We start from the raw sequence: 20,396 nt of genomic DNA on the forward strand, positions 1-20,396 counted from the left end.
CATCTAGCTGTCTCTGAGAGCAATTGGTAGCAGATGCCTAGGGAGAAATATAGGAGCATAACAGTCATGGGGTGTTAATTCCTAGACTGGTCTCCCAGGCTCCAGAAATTTGTGGCTTAGGATCTTCTGGGAACCAAAACCTGTCTTTTGGATTTAATAGCTTTTGATGCGAGTTCCCCGTCTTGAGGTTATCCCGTGTGGGGGTTTTTTGTTGTTTTTGTTTTGTTTTTAATACACGTACAATTTTAGCATCTGTGTTGTCTTGTGCTGATGTTTTAGGATTTTTGGCATGTTTCAGTACACCACGATGGCTTTTGAAGTATGTTTTATGAATCATAGTGGTATGTCATCCTCCACGTTTAAGCATTTTCTTAATTAGTTAAGTATCTTGAGTCTTCTTGAAAGATATTAAAGAGTTTGGCTTATTTAGTTGGCTTGGAATTGGCTTTCAGAACAATAGTAGTGACAAAAAAAATTAAAGTGGGAAACAAAATACTTGGGCATCTCTCTCTTGCAGATGATTATTTAGCCTTGATGCTCTTCTTGTTCTAACATTGTTTCAAAGAATATGCATTTTAAGTAATATGTAGTTTGTTAGGAGGAGTGAAAGAAATGCTACACTTATATCAAACTGAAAAGAGTGTATTTTATTTCTAAACCCCGAAAAAGTATATAGTCACTTTTGCTGTTGCTTTTTTGCTCAACTTGGATAAGTGTTATGTTTGAGATCACTGGTGGTTAGTATTGTTTCTAAAACTACTTGTAAACATTGTTAATTATGTGCTACACTGAGTAAATCCTGATTAGGCAGTTACTTTTTGCCATGTTATGTGTATCAGGAATTTTAGGTCATAGATCTGTAAATAATCTTATTTTGAAGGAAAGACTCAATCTTCATAGGTTGTATGTGAAAATGCAATATACTCAAAATTACCATGTTTATCTTCAAGCAGGAGATATTTTGAAAAACTTCCAAACTGAGATAGATGAGATATATATATATAAAAAACCATAATAAAAACTAGGTGCCTTAAGAAATTCTGTAGTTCTCATTGCTCATGTTTCAAAATTGTCTTAATGGAGTAGTCTTGCTTGCAGCACATATGTGAAGATTCTGTCCATCAAGTCACCTGTTTGTCTTTATACTTAAACTGTTTCACTCTAGTGACTCAAAGCAGCTGTACACTCAGTTTGCTAGGTCAGTGTTATCTGGGTGAACTGGTGAAACAACTGTTAGTAATGTAACAGAGAGAAAGCTTGAGACCAGTTTGCTTCATGTTATTTTAGATATCACCTAGGAATGTTATTTTTAGAATCCTTATTTAAAGTTATTGAATTTTTTTAATAAACAAAAAACAGGCTTTAGGTAAGAGATTGTTTAATGATATTAAATATCTTTAAAATATTTTGTAACTATATGCCTTTTTTTTTTTTTTTTTTTTTAAGAAGCTTGTCAACAAAGCTCTGTGACCCTTTTGAAAGGGAAACAATAATTCCGTGGTCAAAGAACGATAAATTAACACAGGAAACATCACAGCTGATTTTAGTCACAATAGCAACTTTTAGAAGTAGTTTTAAATATTATATTGAAGGTTTTTATGAAAGATGATGGTTACCTTGCTGAGAAATAAGGTGACAATCAGTACTGCTCTATGTAGTGCAAGAATGGAAGAGGAACATAAAGAATTCATGCTTTGTGGAAAAATTTCCAAAGGAGAACAAAATTGTAGGGCTTGTGGGCTGTAAAAGCTAACCTTCATGTTATTTAAGTTACGCCATAGACTAGCTAGAACTTGTAATAGTTTTTCTGACATACCTGAAGATTCATTGTAGTGTTCAAAAAAATAGTATTTTTTTTCTTTTTGGTTAAAGGGATTAGTCATAATATTCCAACTTTATGTAATTATTAATACTACAACAAATTAGTGTGTAAGTAAGCATGATTAGATTAGAACATTATCAGGGAAGGGGTTCTATGAAATTCATATCTAATCTCTTCCACCCTGCTGGAACAGTGTCTTCACAAAAAGAAATTCTTGGATCATCTCTTATAATCTTATTTTTCTATTATAGAAGACAGATGGGCATGTTTTAAATGTCTTTGGCTTCAGTTACAACAGTATAGAAAAGAATAAAGAATACAATTTATATATCTGACAAAACCTGAATATCTTGAAAGTTAAAGTTAACTCCCTATGTGAGACAAGCTAACATTGTATTTTGTTGTCATATGTTGAGCTGCATCAGTCTTCTGTACTCTGGTTTGGCTACAATGCCAAGTACAAAGCCTTTAATTGTGAAGGGATTACTTTGAAGGAGTCTTTCATAACATGTAATACAAGCCTTGCTCTGATTTTCTTACTTGAAGGCGTGTATTGTAAATGCTTTAATTATTTCAGGCCTTTTAAAGTGAAAGAATGCAATCACAAAATTAAAAGAACGATATACTACATTACTTATGCTTTCACTACATAGCCATCTGGTTATGGCAAAATATAGACATTTATGTGAATCTTTTTCTTCTTTTTTCTTGTTTTTGTGAGGAATAAGTGGGTATTTGAAAGTGTGCTTTTCAGCTACCATTTGCTTCTCTCTCTTCATTTATCTTCTAAAAAGGCAAATCCTTTTGGATGAGAATTTGGTATAAGAGCAAAACTTTTCATATGCCTATGAGATTCATGAAAATAAGCATGTTTTCTGGTGTTTTTCACATGTTTGCCTACAAAGCTCAGTGATTCTTTTGACTCCTTAAATGTTCTGCAAAACTGTACAGTACTCTTGTGTGTTCGTGTTTACAGGCTGTACATCTGGCCCAGACAAGTTTCCAGATTGAGGCCTTTGGCTCCAAATTCATCCTTGACCTCACGTTGAATAAGTAAGTGCACAATTTGATCTTTCTCTCGTCTTTCTGTGTCTCTCTGTCTAGTACAAGATCAGAGCACGTGAAATCGCAAGATCTGTGGAAAAATGTTGTTTCCAAGTTTATTAATATAAAATATTTAGCCTTTTTTTTAAAGTGAGGTAGCCGTTATCCTTGTTGATGCCCATAGCAAATATACCTTTGAAATTTTATCATTCATGATAAAAAAATGATGAGAGATTCCAGTACCAGTAGTGCTTGAAAGGAGTGGATTTTCTTGTGTATTTTTTTACTTATTGATGAACTGTCATGCAGATGTTATTCTAGTTGCTCAAGTCAATGTGTAGGTTTATTGCAAATACTTGTAAGAATGGCTCATCTTTAATGATCTGGAAAACATGCTATTGTCACTTATAATCGTGAAGTTCCTGATGAGGTGGGAATCCTAGTGGTTTGACTGTACTGAAAGGTGCAGCTAGAGTCTGTTTATCAGTAAGATAGACAATTTTACACAATTGTCAGAATTGTGAACATCTGACTTGGTCAATGGTGTTTTAGTTATTTGTATCATATCTATTTAAATCCCCAGCTGAAGGTATGCAACTATGTGCTTTTCTAAAAATTGTAATGAAGTTTTTTTTTGCCACTGAAAGTTTACACTGAGGAAGTTTAAGGTAGAAGTATAATATCAGTACTAAATACTGGTCAGGTAAAATTATCTACAGTATTGCTTAAAAGTGCATTTGCCCCTTCTGCCCTTGAGCCTTTCAGCACACTTAAAGAAGAAACAGATTTACAGAAACAATTGCATTCTGGTTTAAAAAAACCCAATGAGTTCCTCTGGTCTTGAGGTCCATATGAGGTCTTATTTTGGTCTTAACTGTCATGTAATGAAAGTTCTGTTAGGGAGAAAAATGCAAGCTTGTTAAATCCAGTGGCTTTCCAAATTAGCAGGCTATGGCTTTATAAAATTTGCTGAACTCTTATATTCACATATTTTGCTGCTTGGCTACTAGTTATCAGATTTTTGCTGTAAAGGTGGACTGGAAACATTTTCCTTCATATGTGTATGATTTTGAAGTTAAGTTGCTCTTGCAGTTCCATCTTTTAAAATGTGACACAAAGTTTTCATTGTCTGGCAAAAGATTAATTAGTATGAAGGCAGAGAATGGCACACAGAATGGAAGAATGGAAGGAGAAAGAAATCTTGAACATAATGGGGTGTTCGCCAGCCTCTGGAAGAACTTTAATGTAGTGCAAGACTGGTGTTTTATGAGAGTTGGACTTGTGCAGAGTAATTCCAGTGGGATATTAATGACATTTGTGAAGGGAATCTATACCTAGTGGCCTCTAAGCTACTGGGAATTTCTCCTCTTGGTCTGCTTGCCATGGTTTCTGTTTGCGCATCCAGCCGGTAATGGGACTGAGCACGCATTCCCAAGATAGCACTGTATGTAAGATATGGCTGGTCACACAGACCATCCCAGAGAAAAAACATTGCCTTTACTGGCACCACATACAAACACAAACAGCATTTGGGTGAACAAGAATACAAACAGCCTGATGAAGTTCTCCAGCTAATGGAAATTGGAAGTTTGCTAGTGAAACACATGCACAGCCTGTTCCTGGAGGTGGTTGTTGGCAGCTTTCTCTGACAGTAAGACTCGGGGAAAAAAGATTAATTTTGAACTCTTTTAACAAGGTGGGCTACTCTGAAGTTTCAGACATCTTACCCCTTGTTACACTTAAATGACCAAATTTCAGGCTGTCAGTGTGATGTAATTTATGACAATGCACAATAATTGCAGATATGTGGATTATGGAAACAATTTCATGCAAAAAGTAATAATTTTTCTAATCTGTAATAGATTAAATAATTTTTTTAGTTAATGCTCTTAGTACAAAAATGAAAGATTATAGGATACTAGTGGGGTAACGATTAATCCTATTTGAAAAGTTAGACTTTTTATGATTCAGCTATTATTGTCTGTACAAACTCAATAATTCCTATGCAACAAGTAACATGTAGCATTGTCTTAAAACCCAATAGTCTTAAAAAGTGTTCATTAATTTCAGTAAGTTCATGTTTTTGTCCTCAAACAGTACTGTCAATTCATTTGTTGTAACGGTATATTTGAGTAATCAATGACCCTAGTATATCTGAACATCTTATTTTTTCATTTGTATTATATACATAAACAAATGTCTCTGAGGTGCTAACAAATTACATTTAATGATCTTTTCCACCAACATGTAAAAGGCTTTTAAGCTGCTGTTCTTGTTGAAAGACAAGTGTTTCTGCAGGTAACTCTCATGTCCTGTTTCAAGCTAGGAGTCTTTGTATTCTGGTGTAGTACCAAAACACATTAGAGAGCAATACTACCAAAAGCAGGGAATTAAAAATATCTACTTGCTGTTTGTTTTTTCTTTTTAGTAATGAGAGAAGTTGGCTAAATTGTCTGGCAGTTTTCAGCTGATGGTCTAGCACCAGTCTCTAAATAAAGGAGTCTCCTCCAGCTACTGTATTTTTCAGCTGTTCTTTGTTTTCCCTGGATAAGTCCACCTTTCCAGGAAAATCCATTTCCAGGAAAATGGATTTCCTTTTCAATGAAGAGATCATATGAAAGAAACCTGGCATCTTTGGCATGAACTGAAAAAAACACCACCACAATTGACTATAACATGACTTAAATATTTGAGACATGAAAACATGATGAGTTGTGAGCAGTCTCCTATATGAAATGCAGCATTACAGCCAGTTTTATCCATCAGTTTAAAGCTTATAATTGTTGTGTAGTTTTTGTGGCTTGTATTTCTGTAGGGCTGAATTTAACTTGAGAATAGTCTCAGAGGAGATGACATTGTTAGCATAATTTTAAAAACAGTATGGCAGTAACTGGGTTATTTGAGAATCTATTTGATTCTTGGTTTTTTTTCTCAAAATTATTTTTAGTGAAAATGGCAAGACTAGTCACAGTTTTCCAGAAGGAAACTTAAATATTTATAACATTTCCCTGAATAAAAGCTTAAACGTTTAGAGTACTAAATGGATCCTACAAGATACACAAGCTGTGTAAATTAAATATGATAATATTACTGTGGCAAATTTAACTATAGTCTGCTTTTAAAAATTTGTTACAGATGAAATGCAAAGAACTCGGTGTTAGGATTTTAAAACAATGTGTGTGTACTCCTGTGAGTAAGTGCAGTCTTGAGTGTCTCAGCTCTAGAGAACAGAGCTTTACTGCCTCATTTGCCACTTCCAGAACTGGAGGCAACCTATTGAAAGTTATAATTTGCTTCAGTGGGCATTTCACATGCAGAAATGCTTGGAGACAGACACTGAAACCTCTCCATCTTTTTCAAGACTTACTAATGTTTGAAAAAACCTTTCTTTTGTCCTTTAAAAAAACCGATAACTTTAAGATGTAAAGAAGCTTCCTTCTCAATTACTGTGTTCAGCTGTAAATTAGAAGCGTTAATTATAATTAATATTTCAGTTCTTCTGTCTTCTCAAGTCAGTAGCAAAAAAACATAAAGCGAGAAAAGTGTATTAAAATGATATATAATGATGTATAACATATAACCAATATCAAACGGCAAATTTCAACAATGCAAAAACTGCAATTACTTTTGCACCAACCTGATAGCTCCTTGTCATGTGTTTCTTTCATTCCTCCCAGAACTTTCCAGATCAGTCCTTTTAATATTTTTTCTTTTTTTTAATCCCATTTTTCTTCATCTCGCTCTCTTCTCTTTACCAAATATTTATAAAATAAAACATGTTTATGTGTGTCTGTTTGTTTATATGTTTTATAGGGGAGAACTTATAGCTGTAAGCGTATAAATGAATGTTGCAGTCCTTGACTTTAAAGCACTCAAGTTTTGGATTCCCCTGTAGTAATTAAGTGATGTCCCTATGCCTGCTGTGCAATGCATGAGGAGAGTTGTGGTCCAGAAAATGGCTCTCAATAAAATCATTGACAGCAGAGCTCATTTCAGTGAGACTATAAGAAACTCTCTATAGGCTATTTAGTTGGAAATTCCTCTTTTTTGTGTGTGTGTGTGCTGAACAGGTGTCACAGATCACCAGGGCTGAGAAAACTCCCTGAAAAATTGCTAGATGTATTTGCTGTCAAACAACATACTAAGCAGTTGTCTGACTTGAGATATACTTTCCTAGGTTACGTTCTTATTCCTTGCTCACATGTAACCACTGTAATGTGGCAATGGTAAAGAACTGTTATCTTTCTAATCTAGTAGATTTTTTCAGTCTGTTTCTGGGATGGTCCAGTCTTGACAATAGCGAGATCTTTATACCAAAGTGAATTACTGGCATCTTGGATTCTGTTATCGTCAAGCTGAAAGTTTCGCATTTGGAGCTAGTATAAAACCTGTGTATGCTTGACATATGACTAATTAAGTTCATCAAACTAGCTCCTAAAAGCCTATATCACTGAGTTTAACTTGGCTCAACGACATAGCTTAAGTTGCGCAATATAGTTCAATGTGGAAGCCTGGATTAAAGGAACCAAAATAAACTTTTAGTTTGCTGGAGTACCAAAATGTATCTCTGTTTCTGCTATAGTCTTTAGTCCAATCTGGTCAAAACAGCTCTCTGTAAGTATAAATAAACTTATTTCACTACTTTTAGTGTTAGAAGTAAAATAAAAATCCCACACGCACATCTGGTTGGATTATTTCTTCATTGTACGAGTTGGTTTAAATTGGACTGTTTCATTAGACACACAGTATCAGAACATGTGGAGCATTCAGTGATTTTTTTTTTAAGAGGAGAAGACACCTAGGTTTCTTTTGTATATAAAAAAATCTTGCTTTAACTGAAGGAAGCTTTGGCAAATACAGTTAACATTGAATGAGACCATTCTGGCAAAGATAGATGACAGTCCTCAACCTTATGCTACAGGTTAATAAAATTCTTATTCATAATTCAAAGCTGCCTGTTTTCCAAGCTGGTGGTGGAAGAAGAGGATCCACTAAAATGCAATATTGAATTACCTTGACCAGTTGTTTAAATAAAATCTTTAGTTTGTTAGTTGCTTTTCCAGGAAAGTCCTGTCAGAGCAAATTACACTGAGGTGCTTTCCATGACATAGTACTCATATCTTCTGTAATATTGTCTAGCCATTCATTTCCTCATATTCTCTTACATAGCACTTTTAAAAGTGGTATCATCTCCAGAGCTATGGTAAAAGAAACTATAGTGGAACATGAGCAACATACTGTACTCAATGTTCTGAAGAACTCTTCAAGCTCCTACTTTTAAAATGCTTGCTGAAGTAGCCATTACAATACAGTACACTCCATTCTCAGATGGAGGGCTTCAGGACATAGCTAGAGAAAGGATCATGAAAAACTTGGTGTCCGAACTCCCTTGCACTGACTCAGGGCTTCTTGCACAAGTGAGGCAGGCTAATCCAGAAAAGAATCTGGAGCATTTTCTGCACCATTCTATATGTCTTAGAACATGCTCTCCTGTCAGTCTTTTTTGGAGATCTTTCCTCATTTGAGGATGTCTTTTAAAAACCCTAAAATATTGTCCAGATATTGTCATGTCATCTTTTTCTCTACCTGAAAGACAAGCCAAACAAAAGCAACAAGAGCAAGACCGTGCAAGAAGTGATTTTTAAATAATTGTACTGTTTACCGTTATAAAATCATTATGGTATTAATAGCAGAAGTGAGGGGGGGCTTTCTTTGATTCCATAGATATGAAGAAGTTAACCCTGTACACCTGCATCATCAGTTGTTTCTTTTATTGCTTGTAAAAACAGATGCTTGATCCACAGCATCATGTTTTGATTTTTAAGCTCCTTCAAGATAATATAAGATAAAGTAACCTTTCTGTGTTTTAAAAACTAACAATGAATGTTTGCAGTATACTTATTCTTTGCAGGCACTCATGGCAGAGCAGCTTCAAAGATGACAACTAAGTAAAGACATACTAGAAACTTAATACTGAGCTCCTGTAAGAACAGGCGATTCAACAAAGCTTGTGGACAAAATTGAAACTGGTAATAGAAACAAGGCTATATGAGGCTGTTTCTTCAGATGGCAGTGTCTTGACGGTCTAACAAAATGCCATAGCAAGGTCTTAATTTGTGTTTCACATCTTTATGTACTATTAAACTATTTCTGTCAAATGGACAAAAACATCCGATGGATGTTCTATTAAGTAATTCAACTAAACTAAGTTGCTCTGACACTGGTACTGAGCTTGAATAATTTCAAAATACTTTTAAAAAAACCAAATTTTTTGCTTGGCAGTAGGTTAGTGTAAAGCAAATTGAAGAAGTATGCAAGAAAGATTTTGCATCTCTCTAACTCAGCCAGAAGAGCTGGTGATGCAGAACAGCTTAATAAAAACATTTGCCTAAAACAAATGAAGTGGGGTTGGAGGAACTATAGAAAAGGACACAGCAGACTAATTTTTTTTTTTTTGAGTTCATTCAGCATGTTGCAATTAGATGTATTCATTGTAAGGCATCATGCTAATGTGACACTAGCATAAATATACTTTCGTCTGGTATGATTGTGACTTACACAATTGTTTCAATTAAAGCTTGCTCCATTTCTGGTGCTCGTAATATTGAACAGCAAATTTGCTGTGCTGGATGCATTTCTGCTCTGTCAAAATATAAAGGGATCAACTGAAAGGTGGCAAAACACAGTCCAGTGTAGATAAGGCACAAATGTATTTTCTAAAATTCAGAGCTGCTGTTCAGAGGTAAATTTAGGTATTCTGTAAATTATAATTAAGGAAGAAGAGTTACTTTGTGATGTGGAGATCCCTACTTTATGCATGAATTCTGTATCTCATTCCTCAGGCGCTTGTATTTCTACATGAGCTCTTAATAAGTGTGTCACAAGCCTTTCTTTTTGATGCCACTTGCTTAAAGGATCCCATCACACCTACTGGTGAAATTACAGTGCTCTTCTGGGTATGTCTTTCATGTTGGAAAAAATATTTGTAAGTAATTTTGGTTAAGTGGCCATTTTTTTTTGCTTTTCCTTAAATAATTTCTCCTGTCTTTTGTCAGATTTGTCAGCATTAATAACAGTTAAAAGTTTTGGCAGGGAAAGTTTGCAGTAGCAGTTTTAGGCTTGTTTTTACAGCTGTTATTATTTCTGGAGCTTTACCAAAATATAGAACAAACTCCCTTATCCAAATTCTGTCTTTTTCTTTGCAGCAGTAGTGGAACATTTTTGCTGAATTTTTCAGTCCTAGAGCACTCTCTGCAATATCACATTTTAATACTGTTTGTAAGCACAGTTATGACTCTGTTTATACAGATTTTGCTATTAATTTAGGGAACAACACTGAGATGAGCCTTATTATAGAAGCAGCTGGTTGTGTCTACTAGCAGAACCATGTTGGAAAACACCTGCAAACACACTGTCCCCTTCCATTCCCCCCTCTTTCCCTGACTGAGATCATGATTGTCTCAGATTAGCATTATACATTGAAGGATTTCTGGATGATTGGAAGTAGTATATTCTTTAGGATGTTTGCTGGCGTAGACAGATGCTTGAAATAAGAATAAGTGGTACCAGGTACCTGGCAAAAATCAGGTACCTATCAAGGCAGAGGCATAAGGTTTAAGAAGAAGCTGACTGATTTTTTTTTTTTTTTTTTTTTTTTTTAATGGAAAGTTGAAAATTCTTGCTGCTCTGTGGGAGGTGAAAAATGCTCTTGCAGTATGTTAGTCATGTGTGACAAGTCTTAGAACACAATAATGATCAGAAACTAGTTTAAAATACCCTGTTACAGTGTAGCATGAGAAAGGGTTTGTGAAAGACAATAGCATTATAATAGACTTTCTACTCTAACTTCTAGGTGGTAGATACTGTGTTGCATTTGGCAGAAGAATGGTTCACAAATTAAAGGTGCGTTTTGTTCACAGCATGGCATTTAAACTTATATTATAAATAGCAGGCCTCAGTTTTCTCTGGAGGGAATTTGTTCAGTGTGGAGAATTTCATCAATGTGCAGATCTCACAGGACAGTAGCGCTGGAAAGTCAGCAATGAAAAAAGTGTAGTTGGAAGTAATGAGAAGCTAAATAATAGAAAAGGTTGGCAGGTGAAGGAAACAGCTGGATTACAACAGAAGTTCAATGAAAATCCAAGAAAAGAGTCTTGAATTATGGAAAGATTCTGCAAAGGGTGGAGTAAAGAAGTTTTGAGTAGCTCTTAGGTCACATGAAATGGGATAAATAAAAGACAAATGCTGTAATTAAACTACAATTAGTTGAGTCAGTAGACACAGAGGGAAATCGCCTATTGCAAGCCTTGCAAGATGCCAAAAGCACTAGATAGAACTGCAAGCAGTTCTAAGATCAGTTGTGTAAGGTTACTAGAAGAAGGCAAAAAAGGGAGTGTGAGAAGGTGAGCTTGATTTGGAAATGGGTAGATAAATGGTGAACCTGCAATTGGTTCGAGTAAACCAAACAGTCTGTGAATTCAAGCAGAAGCTCCTGTAAAAATCTGCATCTGGTCAAGGACTTTTCAAGCTGAGCGTAGTTCGTGTTTAACCATCCTCAGTGATTTTTTAAAAATTTACATCTAATCAGAATTTTCCATTTCCCTACTGTGTTGGTTACCTCTAGCCTTGTCTATACCATCTTAAGTACTGAGGACAAGAGTCTGCACACTTTATAATAAGAATGAAAAATGCAAAGAAGAAAAACATGTTATCAACACTAAAGTTTAATTGCTTTGTATATGTAATCCTCTTCAGAAGCTTCAAACCTTGCCACACTGAAGAACTGAATGTTTGCATTGTAGACAAGTGCTTACACTATTTATAAAATATCTGTATTCTTCTGTCGAAAATTTATAGCTTACTGTGATACAAGTAGAGAAAGTTAAAATTATTTTATGCAACTGAATTTATTTTTAATTCTGCCCTTTAAAAATATATCTATTAAATATTGCTATCAAAATGAAGGTTAAGACAAATGATGCAACTTCAGTAATTACTCATGGCTATTAGTGTTGGTTTTGCAGGCACAGAATGTGGTCTGTCAGGTCCATGAAAAAAGACTTTTAAGAGAACCACTGGTAACTGACTTCTGCAGGATCTTCTCTGAGAAGCGTAGTGTCTGATAAATGCAGCATATAGAATTGATTTTATGAGCCAGCCATCCCAGAATGAAAGTGTTATCAGGATTGCTAATAGCCTAATCTGAGTTTGAGATACCCATTATTGTAAATTGTTCTTAGTCGTTAATTCCCCTCGAAGCTATTTTGTCAGACCCGGCTTCTATAATGATGATGTTTTCTATTCATAGCAACAATATTTTTATTTTCATATATGTACCATTATCAGACCCTTTAATGATTTTTTAATTTGGAAGGGTAAAGGCTCATAAAGACTTGAGAAATGCTGAGAATTCTCAATTACTTTAAGTAAAAGGCTTATCTTGCGTATGTGATGGGGCCAGTTAACATATTAACTGCTTTGCTCTCCCTGGACCACTGTGCTGCAACCCTGATTGTAATGGGCTGAGAGGTGACTGGGGCATTGAAGTTATCCCAGAATATGTACAGTCTAGATAATATTATTTAGAAAAAAAAAGACCCAATAAAGAAAAAAAAATGAACTGTAAATTATACAGTATGGGAAATTTCCATGTTTCAGAAATTTGTCTTGCCAGAGTTAGGAAAAAAATAAGAATCTGAGATGGAAGAGGGAAAGGAAGAAAAAGGGTAGTATGGGTGGGGTGTTTTTGTGTGTGTGTGGTGGGCTTTATTTTAAGAACATTACTGGTTTTGGAAAAAATCGAGTATTTGCAGTTGTGAAAGTGAGATACAGGTAAAGTATACGCTCTTGTCTTCAGAACAATAATGTATGTATTTGTTCAGCTTGACATATACTCTGTTTAACTTTTAGATAAAATATAAAACTTATTTGAAAACAATAATGAACTAAACATACATTTTGTCAGTACCAGTTACTGGCAGCAAAAAAAGTTCTAAAGCCATGGGATTTTTTTTTTTTTAAATATTTAAAAATACAATAATCTAATTGTAAAGCTAAATGACAGGAGTAGAGTGCAGAATGAAATTCCCCCTTCTGTAACACACTCTGACTTCTAGTGCACCAGCAAACCATTTACTGGACAAAAGCTGCTTGATTTTTTAAAACTAATTTACAAGGACAGAAAAAATGGTTTGAAAATTACAACAAAAAACCCCAAACCCACCCACAGCAGTAGAAAGAACATTCAGATTTTTCTCATCTTGATTTTTCCTTTCTTTGACAGTGACTTGTTATCTTCCAATTATGTGGAGATTCACTATGAGGATGGAAAACCAAAGTTTTCTAAGGTATTGTGCTCTTAAAACGTGTCAGAATGGTCTTTCTGAGGGAACAATGCCAATAAAAATGTTGAAATGTTGTGCACCAACCTACTAGCTCCCAAATTGAATTCAGTGCTATAGGCTATTGATCCAAAGACAAAAAGGTTAAAGTTATGCGAGATAGTTCAGCCCTGACTAAGGGAACCAGATCCGTCTTTTTGTTTATTATAGTAACGAAATGAGGACTGGTATGTTCCTAGGAAGGTTATAAGCTACATTTTCAGGGAATGACTTTTTTCGTATTTGTTATGAATGCTGGAATATTTGTTGTGAGCTTATTATATGTGAAATATATCTCTATTTAGAGGGGAGGAAAAGAAGCTTCAAACTGCATTTATGCCTTCAGCAAGTCAGGATGGTTGTTTGTCCAAATATGAGATGTCTAGTTTATTATTTTGCCTGTGTTATAGAGCACCTCAAATAAAACAATGTATCACAGATTAGGGCAAAATTAAACAATTACATTGCAATATAATTATTGCAATATACTGTTTTATTTTCTTCCACTGAAGAAGAAAAATAGTTTCATGTAACATAGTAAGGAAATTGTTTCATTAAGAGTCGGTACTCTGCAGAATAGGCAAAAATGCTAAATGATGCAAGAAAATGATTCCCTTTGGCATTCAGACAAGCTCATGCATTTGTCAGCTGCAGCACTAGCACTGAGCACTGCGGTTGCTGAATCATGAATCTGACTGGAAAATTATTAGAACTTTAGACTCAGCAAACAGACTGGCTTGGCATGCTGCAGTAACTTGATCCAGACTTCCTAGGGGATGTTTTCTGAATTGATTGATTTAGAAACAATAATAGAGCTCCTGAGGTCACATTAATCTGTAAAAGGCTTCATTATGAGTTCAGAAAGCATACACACAATTTGTGTAAGAGGTCAAATAAGGACTTTTGCAGTATCTTACAATCCTCTTTAAACCTCAGTGAGTAAAATGTGTTTTTTCCTGATGTGGATGTAAAGAAGTAAGATCTTGAGAAAAAGATTTGTACTTTTCTAGAAGGGGGCAGTTTATTACAAGAGCGAAAACACTGAAGAACAAGCAGCAATTTCGTTGCTTGGATGACTGTCTTTTAAAAAAAATATTGAAAAGCTACTATGTGAGAAAGTTAATAATGGTTTAGTTGTTAAAAAGTATGGCTTATGCCTTCTCACTGATGGAAGGGTAAATATGTAGTGACTGATTTCTCTGTAGTGCTTTGATTTAATTATGCACAACAGTCTGTTAGGAATTTCATTCAGAGTCTGAACAACTTATTAAATAAGATGCAAAATGGAAATAATGCTGTGCACACTTAAAGAACATTTACATTTTTGGTACTTCCTTGAGTTACAATAATTGCAGAAGGAATGGGTCCAATATGCTTATTGGAAGTCAGAAGACATATGACACCGAAATTACAAATATTTTGATGATGAATGGTACGTTTTTCAAACCATCTGTGAGAGAAACAACCGCACTTAATAGTTTTTAATAAAACTATTTGAGAATACATTTAATCCTTAGTTTAGCTAAGGTTATTGTTGATAGATATGAAAGACCAACTACTTAAATGAGGTAAATTAGTGTCATTCAGTTTTCCTCATTTTAGCTTCACTGATGTACAGCAGCTTCTAAATTCACTAGTCCTTTTTCTTCAGGAAAGTTAAAGTAATGCTTTAGAAAGTCAAAAGAATGTTTCTTGGTTTCTTTCTAAGTTTTCATAGCTTAAACAGTCTATTAATATTGCTCTTGATGCTTTGTTTCTGTTGATAGAAAAGAAATAACACTGTTGTTTACTCAGCTGAACCATTCCTCTGAAGCCAGTTTATTTTACCCTTAGTCATGATGAGTAGTTCTGTAAGCCCCTAACAGTCTAATCAATTTATTCCTCAGTGTTTTATGGAATTGTAGGGATTAATAATTCTGCTGTCCAGCAATAAGGATAGAATTAATTTCTGTATCAGAATAGAGAGAAAGGAACAGGCTGCCCAGGGAAATGGTTGAGTCACCATCCCTGGAGGTGTCTGAAAGGTGCAGAGATGAGGTTCTCAGGGACATGGGTTAGTGCCAGTGTCAGGTTAACAGTTGGACTCAATGCTCTTGAGGGTCTCTTCCAACCAAAATGATTCTATGGTTCTATGATTTAATAATTTGCCCTGTGGCTGCCTGTAGTTTGTAATCCTAAAATTATGCTAAAGATTTTTGGTTTTTATACATGTTTAGCTGTTTACAATAAAATAATACAAAACTCTTGATAGTGCAGTAGAACTCTACTTCCATTACATGGAGAAATTAAATCACGCAAATTAAGTACATAGAAGGAAACTACAACATACAGAGCAAAATGACAAATTGTGAAGCTACAGAAAGTAAAAAACGTGGAGATTTAAAAAGATCTTAATGAAAGTGTTTTAACACTAGTAATTCTTGTATGTGAGGAGATGATACATCGACAAAAATTATTTTAAATTTCTCATTGGAATAATGTATTTATTGTAGTCTGCTGTTAAGACCTCCTCCTAGAAGCTTCCTAGCCTCTTGGGTACAGAATCACGCTCCCTCTTTCTGACTGGATACATTTCTGTGTTTTCTACAAAATGAGACTGCTTTAGCTTGATTCACATAGGGTGCTTTGACATGAAGTCGCCAGGAGCATTGGAGACAGAGCCCACTTTTAGAAGGTGGGGAGATGTGACCTGAGAGATTGTTCAGCAGTTGGGAACCCTGGGCTGAGTGCTGTAGTTATTAGCCAGAGCAGGGCATTTAAACACACTTGTAGGTAATATAAATGTTGTTATTTTTAAATAAGGGCAAGACCTTGTCTAAAACATTAATGCTGACTTCCTTAGGGAAACACAAAAGTCCTGCCATTTTTTGAATAATTTGGGTTTGCATCTATTTAGAATTTTATGCAGTTAAAATCAAGAGTTGACTTTCAGTACACTTTTCATATGTACAGTAAAAATGCAACTGTATGCTTTAGTGTTGCTCATTCACCATTAGTGATATTGACGCCTATAGTCTAATGATGTAGCACTTTAATAGATAATTTTTAGTGAGTCAAAATTGGTAGAATCCAGATCTAAGCCAAATACATGCCAGCTGATTGAACCGTGTAATTTTAACAGACCTGGATGGCATCAAGAAACAGTTCAGTGCTCGTGTAACCTGCATTACCTAACATTTTTACAGAATCAATTTGCAGCAAAGAAATGCACTTTAAAAAGATCAAGAATGCTGTGTCTTCAACAAAAGAATAACCCATATTATGACTTGAAGACTTATATAAATTAGTCTTTTCTGGGCACAGTTGTTCTGTTATAAGCTATTAGGGCTAGTCATTGGTATTTACTTCAGCAGTCACTGCTTTCTCTGAAGTTTTACCTAATGCAAGGTGTTAGATTTTTTGCCTTAGTTTTAAGGAAAAGACATTAAATCAGGGTAATTTTGTGTGTGATTGATTGTTTGTTTTTAAATATTATTAGGGTGGAGAGCATTGTTACTACCATGGAAATATCAGAGGTATCAAGGATTCCAAAGTTGCTCTTTCAACATGTAATGGACTTCAGTAAGTGCATGTTCTTCTTTTTCAAACAAGCTTATCAACTAATTATTACCCTTGAATATTATCTCTTAATATGTGAGGGACTGAAACTCTGCAGGCTCAAAGATTTTTGATGTTTTGAAATGCCAGTACCAGCTATGCCAAACTGCTAACATTTTTTTAGTATCATTAGGATTAAAGTCTTTTAATGCTGTCTCATAAAACCTTTGAATAAGGTAAGTGCAAATATTTCACAAGACGACTTTGTATGGTAAAGGTTAAATAAAAATTGTACTTTAGCAGTTTGCATGCTCAGTATTCATGTATGGTTCTATCAGCCAATAGAAAAATTGCTCTTTTTGTTAGATTGCACAAGGAAAAAAATGTAATAAATTATTCTTTACTACGATTAATTAATGTTAAGTGCAGCTCAGCTGTTGATTATATTCTGCATGGTAATGTATGTCTTGGGACTTCCTCTTTCCAAGGTCAAATCTTTACTTTTGATGCTTTATCATTACCATTACATTCAGTGTTAGTTTGTTAAAATGCAACTGATCTCTTAAAAGAATTCTCAGCTTCAGCTACATGCAGTAGTAATAAACATATATGGAATTTATTTTAATGCTGATCAGTTTTTCAGCCCTAAGTTTGGTTTTGTGTTGTCAAAAACCATATCCTGGTGTCAAATTAATTGCCACGTAATCCAAAATATCACTTCTTTTTCTCCATGTTCTAGTGGCATGTTTGAAGACAGTACTTATTTGTACATGATAGAACCGATCGATCTGACCCACAGTGCAGTAAGTTAATTTTTATCTAATTTATTTCATTTGGGAAAGACAGTGCTCAAGGAATAACAAATGGAAGTATTAGAATAAATTGATAAATGAATGACTTCTCTCATGCATTCATATGAAAAACAAAAGTATTTTAAAACACTTGATTGGAAGTTATTTAAATAAGAAATGTGTAAGTATGAATGACCTAATATTTTTCTCTGCTTTTCTTTGATCTTTTTTTCCTAGTTATTGTTGATCATTTAGATGTTGGGAGTAGGCTAATAAGACTGTTTCCATAGTTATGGACTGTCAAAAATTGTTTATCAATTTGCTCTCATACATGAACTAAAGGATTTATACATTCACAGAAGGGATCTCTGGAAGTCATTTATTCATCCCCCTCTAAATAGTTGGATCAGATTGCTTTTTTTTTTTCCACAAAGGGCTTAATGAGGTAGATAATGATATCTGGGTATCTTACACTTTATATGTGTTAAGTCAGTGGTCACCGTATAGTTTAAATTATTCCGATCCAGCATATTCAAATATAGGACTGTGCTGGATCAGCATGCAGGACTGCATTTATGTAAATATATTGCTAACTATTATTATTTTTGTACTTAATGTTAAGTATTATAATACAGCTGTTCCTAAAACATTAGCCGTTAATAGAACTGACTCAGTTTCACAGACAGCAGTAAAACCAGGTAGAGTTCTACCTATTCAATCATTCCAAGATTTGAGTGATTTTCAGTGAAATGATTCTGCAGCATTGAGATGGAGAATTCTTAAGGTTTGTATCCTGCTTGGTCTGTAGGGTATATTCCAGATGCTGTATCACAGCTCTCAGGCTGGTCTTGCTCTAGTACTTACCAGTGTATGACAAATAATGCAATGCTGCCGAACTGATGTGTTTTAGTGACTGTAAAGCTGAATTTACAATCCGAAGAAAGATCTGCAAAATCTCTTGACTCCTGACACTTTCAAAGAAACTGGATCAACATTCAGAGAAATCTGTATCATTTGGATGGTCAGTTATTGGGCTGTAAATGAAACTATAGAGACACACGAAAGTATTACATCCAAAAAGATTTCTCAGCCTCCTCAGGAATAACGTTACATGCCATGTGTTAAGCTATGTAATGTATTTTGTTGTAAGGCAGAAAACTGACAACACAGATACAGTAAATTCATGGAGATTATATTTATACGATGTTATCCATATAGTAGGCAGAGGAGAATTTGACTAAATGTTTTCTTGCTTGGGTGGACAAAGGAAACCAAGATCTCTATCAGTGTTGTATTTCAGTAAAACTTAGAATTAGAGCAGAAGGTCTAGTTATAAAAGTGAGATGCTGTCTGCTAACTCTGAGGATTCAAGTAGAATTCTAAATGATAAGAAGACAGATAAGATGAATATTTTTCTCAGACTTGTGGAGATCAAAATAATACAGCTACAGAGAGCTTTTTTTTTTTTGCTTCTGCTACATGAGATAAATATCTTGGACACCACCTTCAGCATGTAGTTTATTCAGCTTGATTAACCTTAACTATAGTAGATAGAATATAAAACTGTTTCACCTCCTGCCCCCCCAGTCCCTTGAAAAACTTAGCAAAAACATGCAGTATTTTCCTTTGATGTGTCATGTGTTTCTTATCGAAGTTACAGAATAGCAGCATGCTACCCTTTGAAAATAATTGCTTGTTTTGGCAGGCTCTGCAGAGGAGGCATTACAGAAGAAGATATAGCTGTTTTCTAAAGCAGATATCAAAATGTGATGATTTGGGGCGTGTCAGACTTCTAAAGAAAATACGCATTAAAAGTCTTCTCATTTTTTAAGTGTTGTATACACCAATAAAAAGGGTGAAATAATCCTATTAAGGATAGTGTGTTGATTAGTTTCTTGCATTTTGTTGCAATTAGAAAGATAAGTTTTTGTCATAAATAGTAATAGTTGCTTTTCATCTGTGGGAGGAAGATTTCAACCAGATATATATTCTAATTTGATTTATTGGAATAAACGGTCTGTGTTCTCTAACACTAAGGCTTTTAAAGGACTGTTTTCAAGTAATCTCAGACATCTGTGACACTTGAGTTGTACAGGTCAGTAAACGTGTTAAAGCAGAGAGAGGCTCTATGATTTGCAAACAGATTGCTTCAAATTAGTACTATGTCAAATTGGTACTATGGTTGCTTGCATTTTATGGAAAAATAATGAGAAATACTGAAAGGGGTGCCTAAAATTGACTTGACATTATTAACTGGAAGAAAATGTCACGTATTTTTCAGGAAAGTAAAAGTAGGCCACATATCATCCAAAGAACGTACGGAACACAAGGCTCCAAGCAGTTGCAGGATATTGGTATGTTTTTTCAATATTGGAAATAATTGTATATGTAACTTGAAAAATTTTAATATTAGGCTAACAGTCTATATAAAATTGCTGATTATTTAGAAAAACTTGAAAAATATATACTAGCCTGACTGTTTTCACAATTATTGTAGTGGAATTTAGAGTTGTCAAAAAAAAAAGCAGCTGAAAGATTTCCATCCCTGAAGATCTGTATTTAGCTTTCTTCTGCAAATCATTTAATTTCATCAGTGATATTAATGTTATCAAGGACATAAGATGGCAGAAAGCATATATTCTAAGCCTAGATTAAAATCTCTTTACCTCCTGTTGCATGCTTTAACTCTAGCTTTAGATTTCTAAATGACTTGGGTTTCGATATTAGGTATTTTACATTCATGTATTTTAAAAAAAGAACTTTTCAATAACAAAGATTCTTCTAATTTTGGTGATCTTAGTCTACTTTTGGTTTGGATAGTGT

At 34.5% G+C, this 20,396-nt stretch overlaps 1 protein-coding gene across 2 annotated transcripts in view; it reads left to right on the plus strand.

The window, feature by feature from the left end:
* Window positions 1-20,396, plus strand: part of ADAM23 (ADAM metallopeptidase domain 23) — a 72,032-nt gene that overhangs the window by 8,136 nt on the left and 43,500 nt on the right. For both annotated transcript variants that reach the window (XM_065637132.1, XM_065637133.1), the window contains exons 3-7: window positions 2,799-2,875; window positions 13,149-13,212; window positions 16,724-16,806; window positions 17,522-17,585; window positions 19,855-19,927. In XM_065637132.1, coding sequence (XP_065493204.1) covers window positions 2,799-2,875; window positions 13,149-13,212; window positions 16,724-16,806; window positions 17,522-17,585; window positions 19,855-19,927 — 361 coding nt within the window. The remainder of the gene's footprint in view (window positions 1-2,798; window positions 2,876-13,148; window positions 13,213-16,723; window positions 16,807-17,521; window positions 17,586-19,854; window positions 19,928-20,396) is intronic.

The sequence above is a fragment of the Caloenas nicobarica genome, chromosome 6 (genome assembly GCF_036013445.1).
Source record: "Caloenas nicobarica isolate bCalNic1 chromosome 6, bCalNic1.hap1, whole genome shotgun sequence".
NCBI lineage: Eukaryota > Metazoa > Chordata > Aves > Columbiformes > Columbidae > Caloenas > Caloenas nicobarica.